The sequence below is a fragment of the Quercus robur genome, chromosome 8 (assembly GCF_932294415.1).
Source record: "Quercus robur chromosome 8, dhQueRobu3.1, whole genome shotgun sequence".
Lineage (NCBI taxonomy): Eukaryota > Viridiplantae > Streptophyta > Magnoliopsida > Fagales > Fagaceae > Quercus > Quercus robur.
The window spans coordinates 33874783-33897158 of record NC_065541.1 but is presented as its reverse complement, the minus strand read 5'-3'; the positions used below and the strand labels follow the sequence as shown (position 1 = coordinate 33897158).

At 39.0% G+C, this 22376-nt stretch overlaps 1 protein-coding gene across 2 annotated transcripts; it reads left to right on the top strand.

Annotated features, from left to right (window-relative positions):
* The first annotated feature begins 238 nt into the window (after positions 1 to 238).
* Positions 239 to 6891, top strand: LOC126695285 (probable plastidic glucose transporter 1). 2 transcript variants are annotated; one of them, XM_050391969.1, is made up of 12 exons: positions 245 to 522; positions 607 to 730; positions 1082 to 1282; positions 2748 to 2847; positions 3555 to 3667; positions 4120 to 4213; positions 4299 to 4455; positions 4699 to 4845; positions 4942 to 5015; positions 5324 to 5412; positions 6147 to 6261; positions 6491 to 6891. In XM_050391969.1, exons 1-12 carry the CDS (start codon positions 336 to 338, stop codon positions 6686 to 6688), a joined length of 1599 nt encoding a protein of 532 aa, XP_050247926.1. In that variant the 5' UTR covers positions 245 to 335; the 3' UTR covers positions 6689 to 6891. The 2 variants fall into 2 exon arrangements, with proteins under 2 accessions (XP_050247927.1, XP_050247926.1); XM_050391970.1 differs by lacking the exon at positions 5324 to 5412 and having other exon boundaries at positions 239 to 522.
* Positions 6892 to 22376: the final 15485 nt, after the last annotated feature.

Sequence of the window (22376 nt, the reverse complement as noted above, 5' to 3'; positions counted from 1 at the left end):
CATATTGGGACAACCTTTCTGAACTTAGATGACACTATTGATGAACCGGAAATAACCCAATTTTTGATTCACCATCAAAATCTATTTAGTAGAGTGGAAATCCATCTGAATCCTTCTTTCTAGCGAATGTGAATTTTTTTTTTTTTTTTTTTTTTTTTTTAAATTCTAGCCATGTGAAATTGGAACACTTCATCTGCAAATACATCCAACGGCCATAAACCTTACGACGTGGACCACACGAGTCCCTCCCACGTGGATACAATGAACATTTCCAACTCCCCTGAAAAAAAAAAACACACACTTGCACGCGACAGACTCTCTCTCTCTCTGTTCCGATGTGGGTAAATACCGTTCATTACGAACTGGTTCGTCCGGTTCCGGCGACCCTAACCAGTCCCCGAAACCCGAATCTCCTCGTTTCTTTTCCGAAACCGAAAACGTTTCGTTTTCTTAGGCTTGTTAAGTTCAAAGCTTTGGCGGCAAAGAAGCAGCAGCTCACTAAGTTAGAAACTCGGAAGCCAGGTCATCCACTCTCAATTTTTACGAATTATGTATTATAAAAATAATCATTTTTGTGTTAAATATTTGTATTTGATATTGTTGCAGAGAGTGAAAACTTCACTGTGAGCGCAAAGAATGGTGATGAAGTTGCTGATTATGGATGGCTACCTGCTTTTCCTCACGTCTTGATTGCTTCTCTGTCCAATTTTCTATTTGGGTATCATATTGGGTCAGTCTTTCTTTCTCTCTATCTTGTTACTATTTGGTAAATGACATATTACCCTTGTGAGTTGTGACTGTGAAATGGACTAACATGAAATTATTATTATTATTTTCTTTGTAATGTGACTGAATTTGTCTTGGTGAGATAATGAAATACTCAACTTTGGCAATATTAATTAAACTGCTTAAGATTTGGATATATAATTGGGTTCAAGCGACTTAGATTGAATCTTTGCACTTTGTAACGTTTTGGGTTTTCTATTGATGCAAAAAGTTTGATGGTTCATTTCAAAAAATGAGTGATTGACTATTTTGATTATTTGGGTTGCTCTTATAGTTTATAAAACTATTCTTGCAGAGTACTGAATGGTCCTATTGTTTCTATTGCACGAGAACTTGGTTTTGAAGGAAATTCAATACTCGAGGGACTTGTGGTTAGCATTTTTATTGTTGGTGCATTTGTTGGAAGCATAAGCTCTGGCTCATTGGTTGATAGACTTGGTTGTCGGCGTACATTCCAAATTGTCACAATACCCTTGATTCTTGGCGCTATATTAAGGTAATACTTGTTTAGTATCTCAAGTAGAACATCACTAGCGGAATTAGTTTGCTAGATAAAGCTATATCTGAAACAGTGTAGTCAAAGGCAAATGGCAAACTTAAGGTGCCAAGTCTTTGTATCACATGAGGCATGAGGTATCAAAAAGGCGCTCACCCAAGTGAAGCAAGGTGCCAAACTCTATAAAATGAACTCAAATCATATGTATCTAATACTCATTAGGCACAATTTGAATTTTTCTAACTGGTAGGAGGCTCTACTGATTAATCTATGAATAGACTTTACAACAATCTAATATGAAAAAATTTCAAAAAACAAAAGAGAAAAAAATATCAAAGATAAAATATTATATGGTTGAAATTCAAAGAAAGAAAGAAAAAATCTAAATTGGTGTGGAAAGAAAGGTGAGAGAAAAAAAAGGGAAACAAGAGAAAGAGACACCCAGTAACTTGAATTAAAGTATAGAACTACCTTTTTTGCCAATTTACAAAACTGTATTTTCCCCCTTCTTGGCTGAATTTCGTTGATGCTCTCGCCTCAAGCACCTTATAACCTGTTTAAGGTGCTCGAGCAATCGCCTAAGCTCTAAAAGTGGTGTGCCCTTAGCTTCAAAGGGACCTTAGTGATGCCTTGCCTTGCCCGAGTGCCTAGGCAAGTGCCTGGGTTGCCTTTTGGCTACACTGATTTTAGTATGAGAAGTTGATTTTTTCTTGGAGCATAATGCATACTGGTCAATTTTTGTAGTGGACTTTTATGCGTTCAATTTTGAACACATGCTCCTGATCAGTGACTGTATGCCATTAGAAATGTTCTATAAATGGCCCATAGGGTCTGATACTTAACATCATTGCCCATGAAACATAAATTTTTTTGGGATGTAATATTGTTTATCTTAGTCTTTGTTAACCTCTTCATGCCAATTATATTCTTTTCAGCCTGCTGTTTCTCTTGTTATCTCCTTTTCTCAAAAAGTATCCAGATGAATTCACCATATCAGTTGTACTTTTATGTGGTTCATCATCTGTCAACACCAAGCTTCCATTACAAATGTTGCAAAATATATTTGCTCTTCAATTGTGGAGGATGACATTCATTGCAATCATATTGTACAATGTATAACTTTATACTATTACACCCAAGTGCGCTGTGCACTTGACTTCTTTTCCCAATTTTTTTTGAATATTTGGGCTGACGTAACAATCAACTGAAACTATTTTGTTCTTCAACATAGATTCAAACAAAAACATGCATGAACATTCAGGTTTGATAAAGCACGTAGAAAAAGGTACACATATGCTTTGTTTCCATGTTTAAATTTAATAGAAATGGAATGGTCCATGTTCAACATTGAATACTTGTTGATGCACAGCACTTGCTTTCTGTCCACCAATGATAGCTCCTTTGATCTTGGATTTTATGTGTTTCGATAAGTATTTTTAACTATGCCCCTTTGCATTTGTAACAGTGCACAAGCTCACTCCTTGGATGAAGTACTTTTGGGAAGATTTCTTGTTGGCCTTGGTATAGGTGTGAATACGGTTCTTGTTCCGATTTATATATCTGAGGTATTGTTGGCATCCATTATGCTGTATTTACAATGTTCATTTCTTTCAAACACTGAGCTTCAAGTGACTGTTGATCTTTATGCTAGTTATAATGGGTGGCCATTTAAAATGAGACCATTGGTGAAGGGAGCTTAGGAATTTCAGATTTTTCTCTCTATATACTCTTGCTCATTATTGGGAAACTGACCATAAGGACATGGTTGGAAAGACAGAGAAAGTGACTGGAAATCACCAAAATACTGGAAAAGTGAGCTCCGGGGTTTCTGTATCATGTGTGTTGACAATGCCTTTTGATCCAACCATTGTGAAGGGTTGTTCAGAAGGTTTAATTTTAATCTTTATAAGGTTTACACATGAATTTTGAGGTTACTCGAGATTCCCGATTATTCCATTTCCTGATGTTAGCAATGTATAGCGGCCAAATAGGATTATTTTCTTCTCGAGACCTTTTACTTTTTTTCATCATGTGGGAATTAGAATTAATTCCCGTTTATCTACTTATATCCATGTGGGGGGGAAGAAACGCTTGTATTCAGCTACAAAGTTTATTTTGTACACTGCAGGAAGCTCCGTTTTTTTATTACTGGGAGTTCTGGGCTTATTTCTGTACTTGCCATGTATATGATAGTTGTGGAGTCAAGGAATTCCAAATAGCATGCATATTTATTCCTTTTACTGCCTTTTCTTTTGACTGTATTTTGTTGTAGGTTTCCCCAACGAAATATAGAGGATCACTGGGAACCTTGAGTCAGATCGGCTCCTGTCTTGGCATTATTACGTCACTTTGTGTGGGAATTCCCTCTGACAATGATCCACATTGGTAAGGTTCTCATCCATTTTGTTTTTGGGGATTTCATATGCCACTTGTTTTCTCTTACCTGCATATGTAAGCATTTTTTTCTGACTGAGTAAACAAAATATCATGTCATCTAAAAGTTGAGCTTATTTAAAGGATAAAACAGGGGCTTTGGGAAAGTAGGTCAGGAATTGCTAGGATTTGTCAGACCTTGTACATATAATTGTGAATCCATATGCCAGTCTTATGTTTATCAGTTTATCATGTAGGTGAATGTTGTTTTATGCATTTATTATTTCTTTCCCTGTTATTCAGGAGTTTCCTTTTACTATACATTGGTTTGGATATGAATGTAAATTTAAGCTGAAAGTAATAATGATGTCTATTGAAGAGCTGGAAGACTCTGACTCTTTAAAGCATAAATATTTTATCTTCATGGAACTTTTGGATAAACTTTAACAAATTATGTCTTTCAGGTGGAGGACAATACTCTACATTGCAAGTATCCCTGGATTTATCATTACGATTGGTATGCAGTTTGCTGTAGACAGCCCCCGCTGGCTTTGTAAAGTAGGACTCTCTCATTAAATTATTCCTGATCTTTTGTTATTTCTCAGTGTGCTTTTCTCAACACTGTCTCTTGTTGTTTGTGAAGGCTGGGAGATTGGATGATGCTAAAGCAGTTGTCAATAACCTTTGGGGAGCATCTGAAGTTGAAAAGGCAATTGAAGAATTTCAGACAGTCAGCAAGAATGATGGAAGTGATTTGAACAGCAGATGGCTTGAACTCCTAGAAGAGCCACACTCTAGAGGTTGTACAAAGGTGGTTTTTGGACATAAAGGAATTTTAATGTTAAGCATAAAATTGGCCCTCTTTTTTTGTTTAAAATAAAGGGTGAAGTTGTGAAAATATAATGTTTTAAGTAGTTGGGATACAGTCTAGCTTGGTACAGAGGCATTTCTTATTTTAAACTGGTACTTTTTCCAAGCATTACACACTTTATGTGCTAAATGAATCCTCATTTACAGACACTGATCTTCTTGTATGGTTGCAGTTGCATTCCTTGGAGGCACCCTTTTTGTACTTCAACAGTTTGCTGGTATAAATGGGGTTCTTTATTTTTCATCATTGACCTTTCAAAATGTTGGAGTTACAAGTGGTGCTTTAGCAAGCTTGGTTGTTGGACTTACCAACCTTGCAGGTTTGAGATCTAATCTGCATCAATATATTTCTGCATTAGAATAAGTTTCTAAGTAGACCAACTTCTCATTCTTTTTCAATTGGTTGTCATCTCTAGGTTCACTTTGTGCTTTGTATTTAATGGATAAGCAAGGAAGAAAAAAGCTCTTGATAGGAAGCTACTTAGGAATGGTAAGTGTTTAAAATGCTTATAAAAGAAATTAAGCTAATGTTGGGGGCCAATAAAAAATCAATATCATTGTACACACACGTGCACAAGTGCATGTGTGTGTGTGTGTGAGAGAGAGAGAGAGAGAAGGTTATTTTACATCTTTGAGAGATGAGAAAGGTTCTTTGTTTTGTTGAGGTCTGGAAATTGCATACGCAGACGTCCATGTTGTTATCCTTAGTTATATCAAAATCATCAATTTTCCTCAATGTTTTTTTTTTCTTCCATATGGATTAATATACTTTTTTTCAAATTCATTGTTTACATGCAGGCAGTTTCGATGTTTCTTGTAGTCTACGCAATCAGTTTTCCTTTAGATGAACAACTCAGTCACAACTTATCAATACTAGGAACTGTACTGTAAGTATTTGCTCACTTAGCAAAAATTAACTTATGTTTGGGAAATGGGGTGAGAACAACAACAACAGAAGAAAAAGGCTTTGGGCGCGTAAAACTACTGTTTTTAAGACAATAGTTGCCCCACTCAAAAGAGAGTTTGCTATCAGATTCCTAGCAAATTGTCTCTAGGATACAACAAATCTTGAAATTTAAAAATTCTGGAGAATTCCAGAATTTCCTTGTATATGTGTTTTTTTATATGAATCATATAAATAGACAATAAAGAGACACCAATGAGAATGCATCATTGAAAGGTAGCCATTGAAAAGACAACCTTCAAAATACTGTTAAAACTGATACCAGTCATTAGAAACAATCAACTATCACTTAAGACATGCTTTTTTGCACAATTTTGCAAAACCCTGAAGCCACAAACAATTTCTCTAGGCACTTCTTATGCCTCTAAGAGGGGATTCCTAGTAATGCTTCATCTCAAATTAACTTTTCTCTTCTTCCTTCCACTAAGCATTTTCAGCTTTGCTTGGAATGGGAAGAAAAAGGCGGGTTTCAATGGGCATGGCCACAAATGAATCATAGTATCCTTCTTGGAAAATGTAGGATGATGTATAGTTGTATACCTTCATAGACTACTTAGGTCAAAATGGAGAAGTAACTGAATGTTTTGTCTCATCTAAAAAGTACCATGCACTATAATGGAATACATTGATGCTATTTGCCTTTGCACATTCTTCAAGGTACATTTTTACCTTTGCAACTGGAGCTGGCCCAGTAACAGGTCTCATTATACCAGAGCTCAGCAGCACCAGGATGCGTGGAAAGATAATGGGATTCAGTTTCACAGCTCATTGGGTAGGTATTACAATAATTGTTGTCCATGATTTTTCTTTCTAGAAGGATTTTCCCAGATCCTAATCCAACACTTCTTCAGCAGTTATAATTTTTGATTCATGCTACTTGTGTTTTAAAATGTTGCTAGGTTCATTTTTGTATTTTACTTTATCTGCATCATGATGCTGCTACTGAAATCACCTTAAAGTTGAGTGATTTTATGATGTCTGATGTCATTATAATTATTCAGGTTTGCAATTTCTTGGTGGGGCTTTTTTTCCTTGACTTAGTTGAGAAATTTGGAGTTTCTCCAGTTTATGCTAGCTTTGGCGGAGTTTCCTTGGTGGCAGCAATATTTGTCAATTACTTCATAGTTGAAACTAAAGGGCGCTCTCTGGAGGAAATAGAAATGTCACTGAATCCCAATATCCAGGCCAGAGACAAGTGACCACATACATTCTGATCCAAAAGATAAGTGTCATGCTCAACTGCAGAGATGGTTTTGCTTCACAGAACACTGGTATTTTGTGATGAAGATTTTCAGCTGGCAATCCTCCATGTTGCAGTCTCTAGACTGCATGTAAGCAAATTTCGATGATTTTTTTTTTTTTTCCTTTAAATATTTAGTGAATGGAAGATTTTTTTTTTTTTTTTTTTTTTTTTGGATCCCGGTTTCATTCTTGTTCTTCACAACCTGATGTCCTCCAGCACTAGCAGTGATGCTACTCCCAAGAACCTTTTGCTAACGCCTAACGCATCATAAAGTTCAGAACAAGTCAGTCTAATCCCTAGCAGTTTTTCTTCTCCTCTAGGATTTTTAATTCATGGCATGGCCTCAAATTCAATAGCCTGTCACTTCAGCAAGGACTAACTTGGGCATGGAATTTCTCCTGTTCAGATGGCTAAAACGGTAAGAATAATAAAAAAAAAATTAAATTAAAAAATTAAAAATAAATAAAAAACTCTCAAGAGATATATGATTTCTTGCAAGATACGGGATTTTTTAAATATCCCATCTCAAATAACATAATTATGACCTCCCGCCAATTGGTGTTGGTGTAGGGATTTAAATTTACATTTTTATTTATACTACTATTTAAGAGATTTTTCTTGTTTGAATACTTAGGGTTTGTTTGGATGCTTTTTTATATCACTCAATTTCTGTCACTCATCACTTTAAAATATCCACCCATTTGGCACCATCATTCACTTGTCATTACTCAATATTATTCACACTGTTTGTGGGCCTCATACCTGTCACTTGGTGTAACTTTTTTTTTTTCCCAGTACCCAAACTCACCGAATCCAGTAAAAAAAAAAAAACCCAAACTCACCGAACCTAGTGAAAAAAAAAAAAAAAAAAAACCAGAAACCCGAACCCAGTGAAAGAAGAAGAAGAAAAACAAGAAAAGAAAGAAAAAACTGAAGACCGAAAATTAGAGGTGATGAAGAACAAAAAAAAAAAAAAAAAAACCTAGAAACCCGAACCCAGTGAAAAAAAAAAAAAAAAAAACCAGCCAATGGAGACCAATGAAAGAAGAAGAAAAAAGAAAGAAAGAAAGAAAGAACCCAGCCAACGGAGACCAGTGAAAAAAAAAAAAAAAAAACCCAGCCAATGGAGACCAGTGAAAGAAGAAGAAAAAAAAAAAAGAAAGAAAGAACCCAGCCAACGGAGACAGTAGAAAAGAAAGAAAAAAAAAAGGTCAAAAGTTACGGCTAACCCTGATAGTGGGTCCTTCCATGTGTGTTTAATTACAAAAATGACAGTTTCCATAACTCATAACTCAAAAATCAGAGAATTGAGTAATGGAAACAAAAAACTGGAAACAGAGTTATGTGGTGCTAAATGGACTTCTCAGCTATGAGTTCTACCATTTTTGAGTTATGAGTTATAGAAACAGAATTATGAGTTGTGGAAATCACTCATTCAAACAGCCTCTTAATTTTGAAATCTAAAATATCTTCAAATTCATCTGCTTCTAAGGCTTAAATCATAGGGTTATACATGTAAAATTAGTAATTTTAAAAATTCTTAATTTTTAGCTAATTAAAAAAAAAAAATTTCTCTCACCTCCACATTTCTCTCTCACGTTAGTTATCAAGTATTAATACATCTTCTTATTTTTGAAAAAGAGATGTGCTACGTCCATAACATTTTTACAACAAATCCTAGGTAGTTACTTGTTATTGATTCAAATTTGAACCAAACATTATTTTTTTTCCCCACAAACGTACCATTTTTATTTATTACTAAACTGTTTTTTTTCACTTCCACATTCCTCTCTCACATTAGTAGTCAAGTACTAATGCAACTTCTTCTTAAAATAAAAATAAAATAAAACTATCATGAGTAAAATGTGTAAACCCAAAAAATAAAAAATAAAAAGCCTCAACACACGTACTAAGCGCATGTGATGAGGCTAGTAGGGTATTATTAGTATTATTCTAATTTCAATTGGATTAAATAATAAATATCCTTTAGGTCCCTTCTCTAAAAAAAAAAAAAAAAAAAAAAATTTGGTCCCTTTTGTTTATTCGTAGCTTTAAATTGGACCATATGACACTATATTTTCTTATGATTTTTTTTCCCCAAAATTGATACAATGTAGCGCGATAAAGGTTTACGATCTTTCTAGGTGATTTTTTTTCCCTTTTAATGTGACATTCTCACTAGCAAATGTGGCGTTACTAAGGATGTACTTTTTGCCAACGTATGCAATCCTAAATCCGTGGATGTGGCACTAATCAGGGTCAATATGGAAATGTACGTAACTCCTAAATCATCAATTTTAATGAGTTGTGTGTTGTGTGAATTGTCATGACAAATTTTGACATGGTTTGGGGTGAAAATTCAAATGCTATTCACTTGCTAGTTTCTCAATATAATTGGTTCTAAAAAAATTGATTTTTTTTTTTTTTTTTTTTTTTTTTTTTTTTTTTTTTTTTATGGGGAAAAATTCAATATAATTGAATTGGAAGAACAATCTAAAAGCAAGGTCTAACTGTTTAATTAGGGAGGTACCTTTTCATTGGTTTGAGTTAGGTTTCATTTGATACTGTGTGCGCGTTTGGGAAGCGCATGTTTTGCGTTTCAGTTTTTTTTTTTTTTTTTTTTTGAGCTGAAATGTTTGACTTTTCTTGTGAACAGTGCATGGTGTGCACTGTTCACGGACCCACAAATTTCACTTTTCAGCAACTTTTCCATTAAGGCTGCGTTTGTTTTGGCGTAAAACCATTTCAGGAAATGATTTTACACCTCGCCGTGTATTTGGTTGCGCATGGAAAATAGAATTTTCCAGAAAAACATTTCATTTTATCGTAAATATTATGGCTTTGACCCAAAAATTGTTTTACATTTCTATTTTCACTTCAAACCATTTCCAGACTCAGACGCGCAAAGAGAGAGAGAGAGAGAGAGAGAGAGAGAGAGAAGAGATCACTGGTACTCTCCCTCACACCAAGCTCACTCACTCACACTGAGCTCCACCCTCTCCCTCACGCCAAACGCAGCCAATCCTCTCCCTCACACTAGTCCGAGCTCCACCCACAGTCTGACGAGCCCCAAAGATCCACCTATGGTGAGTTTCCTTTTCCAGTTGAGTTCATTTCTCGGTCCAACAACCTCACCTCCGATCCACCCTCTATTTGAGTCCGACGACCTCACCTCACCTCCAATCCACACACCTCCGACCCACCCTTTACAAAAGCCGATCCACATCCCCTCAAACCCATCTAGCCAAAATCCACCCTCAAACCCATAAACAACCCATCCTCCGACCCACCTCTCGGATCCGATCTATATATAAATATATTTATTTATTTATATAATTATTTATTTTTTTTTTACTTTTTTTAATTATCCATTTTTTATTTAATTATTGATTTAAGAATTTAAATTTTGTTGGTGTTACAATTATACAGAAATAGAATGCAATGTGATTTGTTAGTGTAAATATTGATTGTGATGGTATTATGTTGTAACTTTTGTTGGTGTTACAATTATACAGAAATAGAATGCCATGTGATTTATTGGTATAAATATTGATTGTGATGGTATTATGTTGTGTACGTTGTTGATGATACAGTTATACAGAAATAGAATGCAATGTGATTTGTTGGTGTAAATATTGATTGTGATGGTATTATGTTGTGTACGTTGTTGATGTTACAATTATACAGAAATATATGTGTATAAATATTTTGGCACTCGTTATCAATGTGGTTTGGATGTTTTCTGTTTGTGGTTGTTTTTATATACTGTGTAATCAATAGCATGCTTGTTTACATACCTCTTACACCACGGTGTTTGTGATTTTTTAGATGAAGAAAAAAACCAAAGCCGCAATTCTTGCCTCAGTTGCATTTGTCCTCCTTGTGGGGGTTACATTGTTAAGGAAATTGCAGCGTAGACGACTGCCTAGGGCGCCTTATGTTAATCATGCAGCCGAGAGAGAGCATTACATAAATAGTAGGGCTGTCCACGGGTCGGGTCGGGTCGGTTTTGGACCCAACCCGGACCCGACCCGCCAACGTCGGGTGGAAGGCGGAGGGACCCGAAACCGACCGCCGGCGTCACTCGGTCGAGTCGGTTTTCGGTTTGGGTGGTGTTCGGGTCGGTTCGGTCGGTGTTGAGAGTCGCCGGATCCTGTAAACGTCGCCGGAATCTTCAAAAAATTCGCCGGAATCTGCAAAAATCCAGTAGATTTGCACCAAAAATCGCCGAAATCAGCCTGGATCTCCTCGAATCTCGCCGGATCTCACCAAATATGGTCGAGATCTCACTTGAATCTCCTCAAATGTTGCCGGATCTCACCAAATCTCACTTGAATGTCGCCGGATATTTCCAGATTTGTATATAACGTCGGTCGGATCGGGTGGCTCGGGTTTTGGAGAAGAAAACCCGCCACTCGACCCGCTGGCGTCGGGTCTTGGGGTCAGAAATCCATCACCGACCGTCGGAGTGGTCGGTTCGGACGGTTGCCGGTTCGGGTTCGGGCGGGTTGGTTGGGTTGATCGGATTTCGGGTTGGGTTGGACACCCCTAATAAATAGTATTCTGCATGGAAATGAGAGACATTGTGTGAATCAAATTAGGATGAAGCCTATAGCTTTCCACCACTTATGTCACATCCTCACTGAGGGGAAGCACATACGCTCGACTATTCACATGTCTGTTACGGAGAAAGTGCTAATTTTCTGTCACATTATTGGTCATAATGTGAGGTTCCGTGTAATTGGTAGTCGGTTGCATAGATCGACTGAGACTGTTCATAGATACTTCAAGGTTGTCCTTAAGGGGATCCTAAAATTATATAGAACTCTAATAAAACTGCCTAGCGAAGATACACCCCCAAAGATAAGGAATAGCAAAAGGTTCTACCCATATTTTAAGGTAAATATTGCGACTTGTGTATTTTTGTAAATTGTGAAGATTTGTGTAATTTTAAACCATTATGTCTGTCGAAAATTAGGATTATGTTGGAGCAATTGATGGTACACATGTTCGTGCATCCGTGCCACCTGAAATACAAGGAAGGTTTCATGGTCGCAAGGATGAAACCACGCAAAATGTGTTAGCTGCCATTAGTTTTGACTTAAAGTTCGCTTATATATTGGCTGGATGGGAAGGCAGTGCACATGATTCATGTGTGTTAAATGATGCATTTGCTAAGCCAGGGGGATTTTCAATTCCCGAAGGTATTATAGGATTACTTCACCTTTTTGGTTTATTAGTTTAATAAATATTGTGCGTTTTCCTAACCATATTAGTGATTTGGTTTTATTTTTGAATATATATAGGTAAATATTATCTTGGTGATGCTGGGTATGGTAGTAAAAATGGAATTTTGTCACCTTATCGGAGTGTGTGATATCACTTGAAAGAGTTTAGTGATCGTCCTCCTGAGAATGAGCAAGAATTGTTCAACCTCCGACACTCTTCATTGAGAACTACCATTGAGCGAGGGTTTGGAGTGTTAAAGAAACGTTTTTGATTGTTAGATGCAGAACATTTTTGGTCTTTTGAAACCCAAGTGAAAGTAGTGTTAGCATGTTGTGTGATTCATAATCACATTATGGGAGTTGAACCAAATGACCATATTATGGAAGCTGCAATAAACCAAGTAGAGTCTAGTGACCCCTAACAAGAAACATAGTCACGTCAGGACTCCATTGAAGACAGTAGAGTGTGGAATGCTAAGAGAGATCAGATATGCCAAGTTATGTAGTCTGATTATACAAGAAGTGGAGAGTAGTACTTTATTTAGATTTCTATGATTGTAATATGTGCTGTATTTTTTTTTTTTTTCTGTAAGGACAATGTATTTACTAGACTTCTGGTGGTGTAAGGAAAAAGTATTTTCAGCATTACATTGTTATTTCCAGTGTTAGCATGTTTCGTTCTGGTGTGCACATTTATAAGCGTGGTTGTATGTGTGTTTGATTTGTTGTTCATATTCCGAGCATAATTACTAAATGCTACTCTCATTTTTAAATGCTACTCTCACTATACAATTTTCATATGTAGTAATGTCGAAGGGAAAAGAGAAGGTGGGCGGCACTAAGCAGTTTAGGTGGCTGCCCCCCATGCACACGACTCTGCTTAGGCTACTTGTCGAAGAGGTTGCGAAGGGCAACAAGCCTTCTAACACTTTCAAGGCCAACTCCTTTGCTTTTGTAGCGAATGAGATATCTGCTCAATTTGGGGTCTAGTGTCACCCCTCTTATGTAGAGAATCGGCTGCGGACTTTGAGGACCATGTGGACCACTATTCAAACTATTAGGAAGAAGAGTGGTTTCGACTGGGACGATAACTTAAAAATGATAACATGCGATGCGAAGACATATCAAGAAGAAGTCATAGTATGGCTTCCAACTATATTTTCTTAATATAAATGATAATATATGTTTTTGGCTTTTATAATCTATGAATTGAGAACAAGACAAGGCTGCTCAAGTACCCTCTTTATATGAAATTTATAGTGTCATTCTTTTTAGGATTCCATTGCTTTTACAAATTTTCAAATATAACTTTTATGTGAGGATCTATTGTAAAATCTAGTCTTAGCATTTGTACATTGTATTTTCTATTGTACTTTTCTTCAAAATCATGGGTTATGTCTCATGTTCCCTAATAGATTTTTTTGTTTATCATTGACCTAAATCATCAAATGGCATCTATATTGAATTGAATATTGAATTTATGAGTGAAGTGATTATTGCATTATTATTATACGTTCATTTCTCCCTTACAAGCGCATCGTAAGCATGCAGAGTATCTGAATAAAAAGATTGAGATTTATGATGAATTGGCTATTGTAGTGGGGAAGGATACAATCACGGGTAGCTTTTCTAAGTCGTATGTGGATATTGAGAATAAGCTAGACAATGGGGACAGTACTAAGTTTGTGGCAAACAATGGGGAGGAAGGTGTGGTGGACAAAAGGAAGAATGCGGTAGAGTCATCCACCACTGGGTCAGGAATTTCCAAGTCCCGCAAAAGAAGGCGTGCACCTCCCTCTGATGATAGTGTGTTGACTGATCTGTCTGATCAACTGAAGGAAATTGCTGTGGCTTTGAAAGAAATCAACCGGGGGCCTGTTGATTACACAGCTCTTTACTCTAAGGTCATGGCTATGGTGGCGGATGGGTATAGCAAAGACATGCTCGCAACTGCCTTTGACCATTTCTGTGAAAATAAGAAGGCAACACGGGGATTTCTAGCCAAGAATGCTAAGCTGAGAAAGCTGTGGATGGATAGTTTTTTGTTCACACACCTCTAACTTGTCTGTTTCATGTTGACTGTGACGATAGCTTTAGGAATTAACTTTTGTTGTAGTACTAGTATTCACCTACCATTGTATTATATATGTAGTCTTTTGTATTATTGGGACGATACAATTGCCCAAATTATGTACTTGTACTGTTCAGATACCACGTGTAGGTATCATTTTTGTACACCATGGAGGTGTAATGCCAATGGTGAAAGATTGATGTGGTTGTTTTGATATAAATATTATGGGTATATTCGGATGATTATTTTTTATGTTGAAGTGGATGATTATTTTTATACTGTTACAGGTTTGTCTAGGCAATGCAGGTGCTAAATTTGTAAGGCATTTCATGTTTTTCGTAAAATGATCCACAAACCAAACATGGGAATTGATTTTCCGTAAAATGAATTTCATTTTCCGAAAATGTTTGAACTAACCAAACATGGGAATTGATTTTCCATAAAACGAATTCCGAGGCAGCCAAATAGCCTAAATACATTTTCCTTTACGGGAAAACAATTTCCCCTGAAATGATTTTATGCTCAGAAAAGCATTTCCATTGAACCAAACGCAGCCTAAAAATGAGTTTCACGGTACTATTCACACATTGAAAAATTATTTTGCTACAGTATTTTTCAGTTTTTAGTTTTCAATTTTCAGCTATATCCAAACGGACCCTATGTCAATACAAGGCCTTTCAATCTATCTACCTATTGATGACAAATACAGTGTGTGCGCACTTATTTTATTCACTTATGCTACTTCCGCTCGAAAGGTTGTCATGATAAATTATATTTACACAAGTAGATGTAAGCCCCAAACCTACTCTAAAACTCTCAAATTAGCCAAATTGGGTACAAGTTATAATTAATATTATAGTAACAGCTCTTTAAAGTTAAAAATATTTTTTTCCCAACACTTTTAACCCAATTAATGATCTCATTCCCTACTATTTACCTATATATTTATAAACAAGATAGAAAAAAAAAAGTATAAAGAATGTTGTAAAGTGTATTTTAAAAAATGGATAATTAGAGAGTACAAAGTCTTAATTCTATGTTGCTTACTCATGATTTGAAATGTGTCACTTTACCTACTTGAGGTTGAATCCATTATAAAGTTGTTAGTTGTTACCTACCTCATCACTTTCACCTTTAATTTTTTTTTTTTTTTAAATTTCAAAAGCATTAAAAAAAAATCAAGATTTAAAAATTAGGGTTTTGTAACAATAATGCAACTTTTAGATCTTAATTGTTGATGAAAAATGTGAGAGGGAGACTGGTGGTCGTCTATGAACAATAGGGAAAGGGAAATAGAAACGAAGGAAAAAAAAGGAGGTGGAGATTGGGTGTGAGGTTATTAGAGTAGGGGAAAGTAAGAATGGATTTGGGCTGGTCAAGAAAGTTTTGAACAAATTTGTGCTACGGGACAACTAAATTGTCCATTTGTACATATACCATAATTTCGAGTTTTTTGGGCTTAAATATGAGTTTATTTATGATATGTGTATTGTGAGAGGTGAATTTCGGTAATAGTGTGCCGAAATTGTGAAAAAAAAAGAGCGAGAGAGAGAGATAGAGAGGAGAGAAATTATGTGACTGGAAGGAGGAGAGAGCAATATTGTGGGTGAGTTAACTTAAACATCAACCGCTTCACTACGCCAAGCTTTGTTGCCAATAATGAAAGCTAAAAAATATTTATTCCAAATGTTGATAGTAGCTACAGTTTCTTTTCTAAGATTTGTAGCTTTTAAAAAAATTGGATATGGCTGCACAATACACTTCACTTTATTGTCAGTGTGGGGCCAGAAGACTTATGACCCGGCCCACTTCCCATTAGGACCCAGGGCCCGTGCCGAGGAGTGTAGTTGCCGAGGACAAGTGGCGAAAGACCGAATGGCCTAGAGATGTAGCCGAGGACGACCCTGTCCTCGGCATCCCAAGACTTCAAGGGGAAGGGCAGCATGTCGTCAAAGGCGGCCTCCAAAGCGCCCCCAGAAGATAAGGCGAGTAGAATGGGACCTACATGGGGGTACAGAGTGGGAGTGGTTCAAGGAAAAGACGTCACCTTCGCATTAAATGCGCCCACAAACGTCCTGGCCATATTGATGGGAAAAGACCCCTGAACAGTGCGGCTTCCGTTATCGCAACTAACATAAAGTAGGGGGAACCGGCTGATGGGACAGGTACTCGAATAGATACCTGCCTAATCAACAGATGGAGGGTCAGGATCAACCGAGAAAGGCTATATAATGTAAAGACTTATGCGCTAAAGAAGGCCTGGGAAAAAAGACCAAGAACCAGAGCCTCCCAGGTTGTATCGAGGAGAAAGACTCCTCGAGCAAACATGGTTTAATTCTATATGAACACCATGACTAACCACCATTCGGTGACCAAGGCCTAGCCTTTCAATCCCACGCTTTACAAATTTTATTATTTGGGCCTTTTAACGTGCGAACCTAACATCATTTTGGGGTCGTTACAAATTGAGTCCTTACAATTGGCGCCATCTATGGGAAAGGCTTGTGCGTTGGCACAAGCGGTGGATCGAGAAAGTCCCTCCACCATTTCCAACGGCCCGTTGTTGTGCCCTAACATAAAGTTCCACTAGGGGTTGCGCTTCGAAGCACCGGTGGCGCGGGCAGTTCTTGGGGCTTCCAACGTCAGATCAATGTCTCACACCTTGGTCGAGGGGCTGGTCCCCCCAAACTTAAAGAAAATATCTAAGTTTTGGACAGAACCAAGGTATTGTATGGTCCTCGGACTCAAACCTATGGGGAAACCAACTACTTAAAGAAAATATCTAAGTTTTGGACAGAATCAAGGTATTGTATGGTCCTCGGACTCAAACCTATAGGGAAACCAACTACTTAAAGAAAATATCTAAGTTTTGGACAGAATCAAGGTATTGTATGGTCCTCGGACTCAAACTTATGGGGAAACCAACTACTTAAAAGAAATCTAAGTTTTGGACAGAACCAAGGTATTGCATGGTCCTCGGACTCAAACCTATGGGGAAACCAACTACTTAAAAGAAATCTAAGTTTTAGACAGAACCAAGGTACTACATGGTCCTCAGACTCGAACCTATGGGGAAACCAACTACTTAAAGGAGATCTAGATACCAGGCTCGGCCTAACAATATGCATGACATCTCGGATGATGCCTATATCTCCCCAGAAGTGTGTTCAGGCACAAATTCAACGTCCTATGAGCGCGGGTAAGTTAGAATTCCGGGATATGATCCCAAATACATCATATGCACAACCATTCATACATGTTAAGATAACTAGTTCAAAAATCAGGAGATCCGCAACAATAGTAAGCATCAGCAAAGGCAACTAACATACAATTTAAAGGAAGAAAAGAATTTTATATATGTGGTTAATAAGTTCAAACTGCAGTCAAACTATAAAATTTTCAAAACAAAAGGGAAACTAGTTAAAAAGTTGAATTGGAAACAAATACGAAGATTGGCCAGGGCTGCTACTTCTTCAATGTCGTTTTGTCCACGTCCTCGGAATGCAGAGTAGGACTAGTCTCGGGGCCCTGGGAGACATCCCCTTCTTGGGAAGGCTAAGCAGGGTCGGTTTTAATGCCCTTGGGGATCTCAGTAAGGGGAATTGCCTGTAGGGGCTGAACAAGAATGGCTGGCTCCTCGGCATCAGGGATCAGAGCGCTGACCGTAGGCTCGACACCCTCTTTGGGCATCTCGGGATTCATACCTCCAGGTGCTTCTGTCGCATCATGAGGCTCTCCTCCTTCAATTAACTTGCCAGGAAGGACGATGACCTGTGCAGCTTCTGACTGAGTAACCCCTGCCTCGTGTTGATCGCTCATAGCCTCAGAGCTGGCGGGGGCAGTCTCACGGATGGCTGGAGGATAAAATATGCTCTCCGCCTTCCACAAGTCAAACAAAGCATCCACCCCAGCTCGTTTTAAGGCCTCTTCCCAAACCTGGGAGCAATATAGTCTGCATACTCCAGGAATTTGAGCTTTAAGGGAGGCCTGGGTTTCAGCCATCCCCATCTCGTAACCCTCCTCTTCGGCCTTGTCCCTAGCAGCTTCGGCCTCGTTTCTGGCAAACTTAGCCTCCTGCTTGGCCCTCACAGTTTCGTCCCAGGCAAACTCCGCCACGCCCTTAGCATTCTCTGCCATGATCAGTTTCTTCTTCAAATCACTAATCTGCTCCTTGGCTATCTGCAATTGCTCATCGGCATCAAGTAGGCGCTTTGTCTGCTCCTCAGCCTACTTTTGGGCATCAGTTAAACCTGCCAAGGCACTATCCCTATCTCGGGTAGCCTCCTTTAAGTTCTCCATAGCCTTTGTGAGGTCAGCCTCGGAAGCTTTGAGGGTCCGCGCAGCATCTATGCATTTGGTGCATTCATCCTCAGCGGCCTTACTCTGCCCCTTCACTTCATCCTCCATCCTATAGGTGGCCTGGATAACCTGCCAAGGGAGACAAGTATATTATGAATGAAAGTCTGGGAGCCAGAATTGATAGAGCCTTAGGTTTCAAGAGTCTTACCATACCCAGGTACCTCTTCACGCTAAGGCAAACCTCCTGCATCCTCATATTCTTTAACTCTTCCACATCAGTGGGGAGCAGCATGGTTCTCCCTAATGCGCCGGCCACATAACCGCCATCACCATCTCCAAGGTCCCTCATGGACGCGGTTTCCAGCAACGGCTCCCCATGGAGCATCGGGGCGGGAAGCCAAGCGCTCGGCGCGGATTGGGCTTCGATCCCTTTCCCCTTGCTTTGGGCGGATAGGGCTTCGATCCCTTTCCCCTTACTTTGGTGCCCAATCTTTAACTGTTTCGGAGCTCGCGAGGCTTTGTCCCTCTCCTGTGAGGATTGAGATTTTCCCCCATCCATGGGCTCCTTACCCTTAGGGCTCCTCTTTCTCTTTGAGTCAGTGGGCTCCGGCCGAAGAGGTAGAGCTGATTGGGGAGGAGCAGGAAGTTTGGGACGGGGAGATTGTGGCTGCGACTTAGTAGAGGAAGACCTAGTCTGCACGGGCTGAGGTTGAGACGGGGGAGACGGAGCATTGGATTGCGGCCTTCCCTGTGCACCCTTCCCCGGCTGGCCCTCAATGAGGTCGAACAGGCTAGTTGGGGGCTTTCTTTTAAGACCCATCTCGGCTCGGGAAGATGTTCCCACTAACAACAGTTCCGTTTCTGACAAGTCTGGGTCACCTAGATCACCAGAAGGATCCTCGGATAAGTCGGCTTGGTCAAATGCCCCAAAACCCTCCTCAGACAGACCTAAATTACCTTTGTCCTCCACTGCGTGATGAGACGACGAAGAGCCTACCAATGGGATGCCCTCTGGGACAGGAGATCCTTTGGAGACCAAAAACCCTTGTTCAACTACGGTAATTTTTGGAAGCCGAGGACGGTTAGCGCTAATCACGTGCTTTGGGTCGGCAAATGACTTCTGAATGGGATCGTACCCTAAGATTTTGTGAGCGGCTCTGACTTGACCATCCTCTTCATTTACAAAAACTGCCGCTTGAAGAACAGTTTCCAAATCAACCCGGTTAACCAAATGAAAGTGTCGGTGAAAGGCGTTTGGATTTGCAAAAAAAAGAAAGACATGTACATGGTTAGTAACCGAACCGCACCAAATTAAAACGGCGCAAAGGATTGGCACCCTTCTACTCTCCATACCCCACCTGGTTCTCCCTCCACCATCGGGCATGGAAGGCCATCATGCCATTCCTCAGAGACGATAAGAAAGTCCTTGTTCAACCCCTTGTTGGAGTCGGGGAGGCACTGGATTAGCCGAACCCTATCGTCTCTCGTCTTCATGTAGTAGGATTTGTCCTTCAAATTTTGGAGATTGTAGCACCAATTTATGTCATGAAGGGTTAGTCTTAGCCCCATTTTCTCGTTTAAGGCATCCACACAGCCCAGAATCCTAAACACATTGGCAGGGCACTGGGTGGGAGCTAATCGAAAATGCCTAAGGTAACTCTTCATTATTGGTCCTATGGGGATTCTCATCCCCCCCTCTACGAAGGCGAGAATGGGAATTACCACCTCGCCCGTCCGTCTCAGAAGATGCCACTCCCCCATCTTACAGTGCCTCAAACTCACGTTGGGGGGAATCCTATAATCGGCGATGAACTTTTCCATCGCCTCTTCAGTGTCAACCAATTTTCTCAATCTCAATTTAACCATCTCTAAGAGTTGCTAAGCAAACTCAGTGGATCACGGGAAAAGGAAAGGAACAAGAGAAAAATAAACCTAGAAAAGAAAAAGCACGAGTTAATGAAGGCAGAGAACTTACAGAAAAGAGGAAAGGTGCCTCGGACAGGCTTTTTGTGCTGGAGATAGACTTGAATTTGGATGAAAGTTTGGATGAACCCAGGGTATACGCGCTAGAACTCTTAAGTGCAAAAGTGAAGAGACAAATCAGTTCCAAAAATCATTTATACCTTCCATCGAAAGTAACTGCACGAATTTTCCCGCCCATAAAGGCAAGGAAATCTCCACCGTTAGATCACCATCACGCCGTTGAACGTGGGAAGCACAGAGCCGCCCGTATTTAATGAGGACACGTTTCACCTTCCAAAGGCCCTAGGAACGTGTCTCGGGCAGACGAAGAGTCTCGGGAACCGATAGGTGACAAGGATTGACAAGCTTTGACAGAGGCCTGATGTCATCAAAACCCTCCTATCCGGCCGAGGATCCGGATAGCAGGATTTTGAGGGGCTATTGTGGGGCCAAAAGACTTATGACCCGGCCCACTTCCCATTAAGACCTAGGGCCCGTGCCGAGGAGTGTAGTTGCCAAGGATAAGTGGCGAAAAACCGAATGACCTAGAGATGCAGCCGAGGACGACCCTGTCCTCGGCATCCCAAGACTTCAAGGGGAAGGGCAGCATGTCGTCAAAGGCGGCCTCCAAAGCGCCCCTAGAAGATAAGGCGAGTAGAATGGGACCTACATGGGGGTACAGAGTGGGAGTGGTTCAAGGAAAAGACGTCACTTCCGCATTAAATGCGCCCACAAACGTCCTGGCCATATTAGTGGGAAAAGACCCCTGAACAGCGCGGCTTCGGTTATTGCAACTAATATAAAGTAGGGGGAACCGGCTGATGGGATAGGTACTCGAATAGATACCTGCCTGATCAACAGATGGAGGGTCAGGATCAACCGAGAAAGGCTATATAATGTAAAGGCTTATGTGCCAAAGAAGGCTTGGGAAAAAAGGCCAAGAACCAGAGCCTCCCAGGCCGTATAGAGGAGAAAGACTCCTCGAGCGAACATGGTTTAATTCTGTATGAACACCATGACTGACCACCGTTCGGTGACCAAGGCCTAGTCTTTCAATCCCATGCTCTACAAATTTTATTGTTTGGGCCTTTTAACGTGCGAACTCAACATCATTTTGGGGTCGTTACAAATTAAGTCCTTACCGTCAGTATTGAAAGCTAAAATTATCTATTCTTAGATTAATTAAATATTTAAAAAAAAATGTAAAATTTGTTTAAAGGATAATCATGACAAAAAATAGATATGTTCAAAGTTTAGAGGTGGACTTAAACTTTAAACATCTCCATTGAAATATTAGAAAGTACCAGTTGGAATCAGAATCTGGTTGTTATTTGTGCGGTTGTTCAGGGGCGAAGAAGTACTTCGGTTCATTGTGTTTTCATTAGGAAGGTAGCAATTTAGACCCACTATGCTGAGCCATTCAATAAATCTTCATGTGTTTTTAAAAACCCATTTCAGAGTCAGCAGGATCCCAACTGAATCCAACTCATGCTCTTTAGCTACTTCTTTCAGAAGCTTTAGTAGTTTTTGTTGAGGTGCGAACCGATAGAAAATGTTTTTTTTTTTTTTTTTTAAGTAAAAGGGTTGGTTACGGGAAAGAGGCAAATACAAGAATAAATAATCAAAATTCTAACTTTTAGATCTTGAATTTTTTTAACAATGAATATCATGAGGTGGGTGGATGGTGATGGTATAACGGAGCTAACCTCAAGTAAATAAAATAATACTTTTCGAATATAAGTAGGCAACATGAAATTGAGGTTAATTTTAGATGAATAATCATTGACTATTTCTTAAAAAAAATAAGTAAATAAAATATAAAAGTTAGGATGAGAAGTAAAGATGCATGGGACATTCTCAAAACCTAAAAAAAATTATATAAGCGTTACGATGCATTTTGCATTATGAAGCTCTTAAATAGGAAGGTCCCTAAAGCTCTTTAGTAGAAAAAAGAACCTACTGACGAACTTCTAGTAGAACTTTTGAATTTGTTAGGGTGCTGCTAAATAGATTTTTAATGCCAATTTTAAAAAGTTTAATTTTTTAAGCTTTTAAGCTTTTATGTTTTACTCCAAAGCTCTTTT

Bases quoted from the DNA above. Each gene is read 5' to 3' on its own strand.
- LOC126695285 (XM_050391969.1), top strand. From the start codon at position 336: ATGTGGGTAAATACCGTTCATTACGAACTGGTTCGTCCGGTTCCGGCG. The intron at 4,214-4,298 runs GTAGGACTCTCT...TTGTTTGTGAAG, and splicing joins GCCCCCGCTGGCTTTGTAAA to GCTGGGAGATTGGATGATGC. The intron at 4,846-4,941 runs GTTTGAGATCTA...TGTCATCTCTAG, and splicing joins TGGACTTACCAACCTTGCAG to GTTCACTTTGTGCTTTGTAT.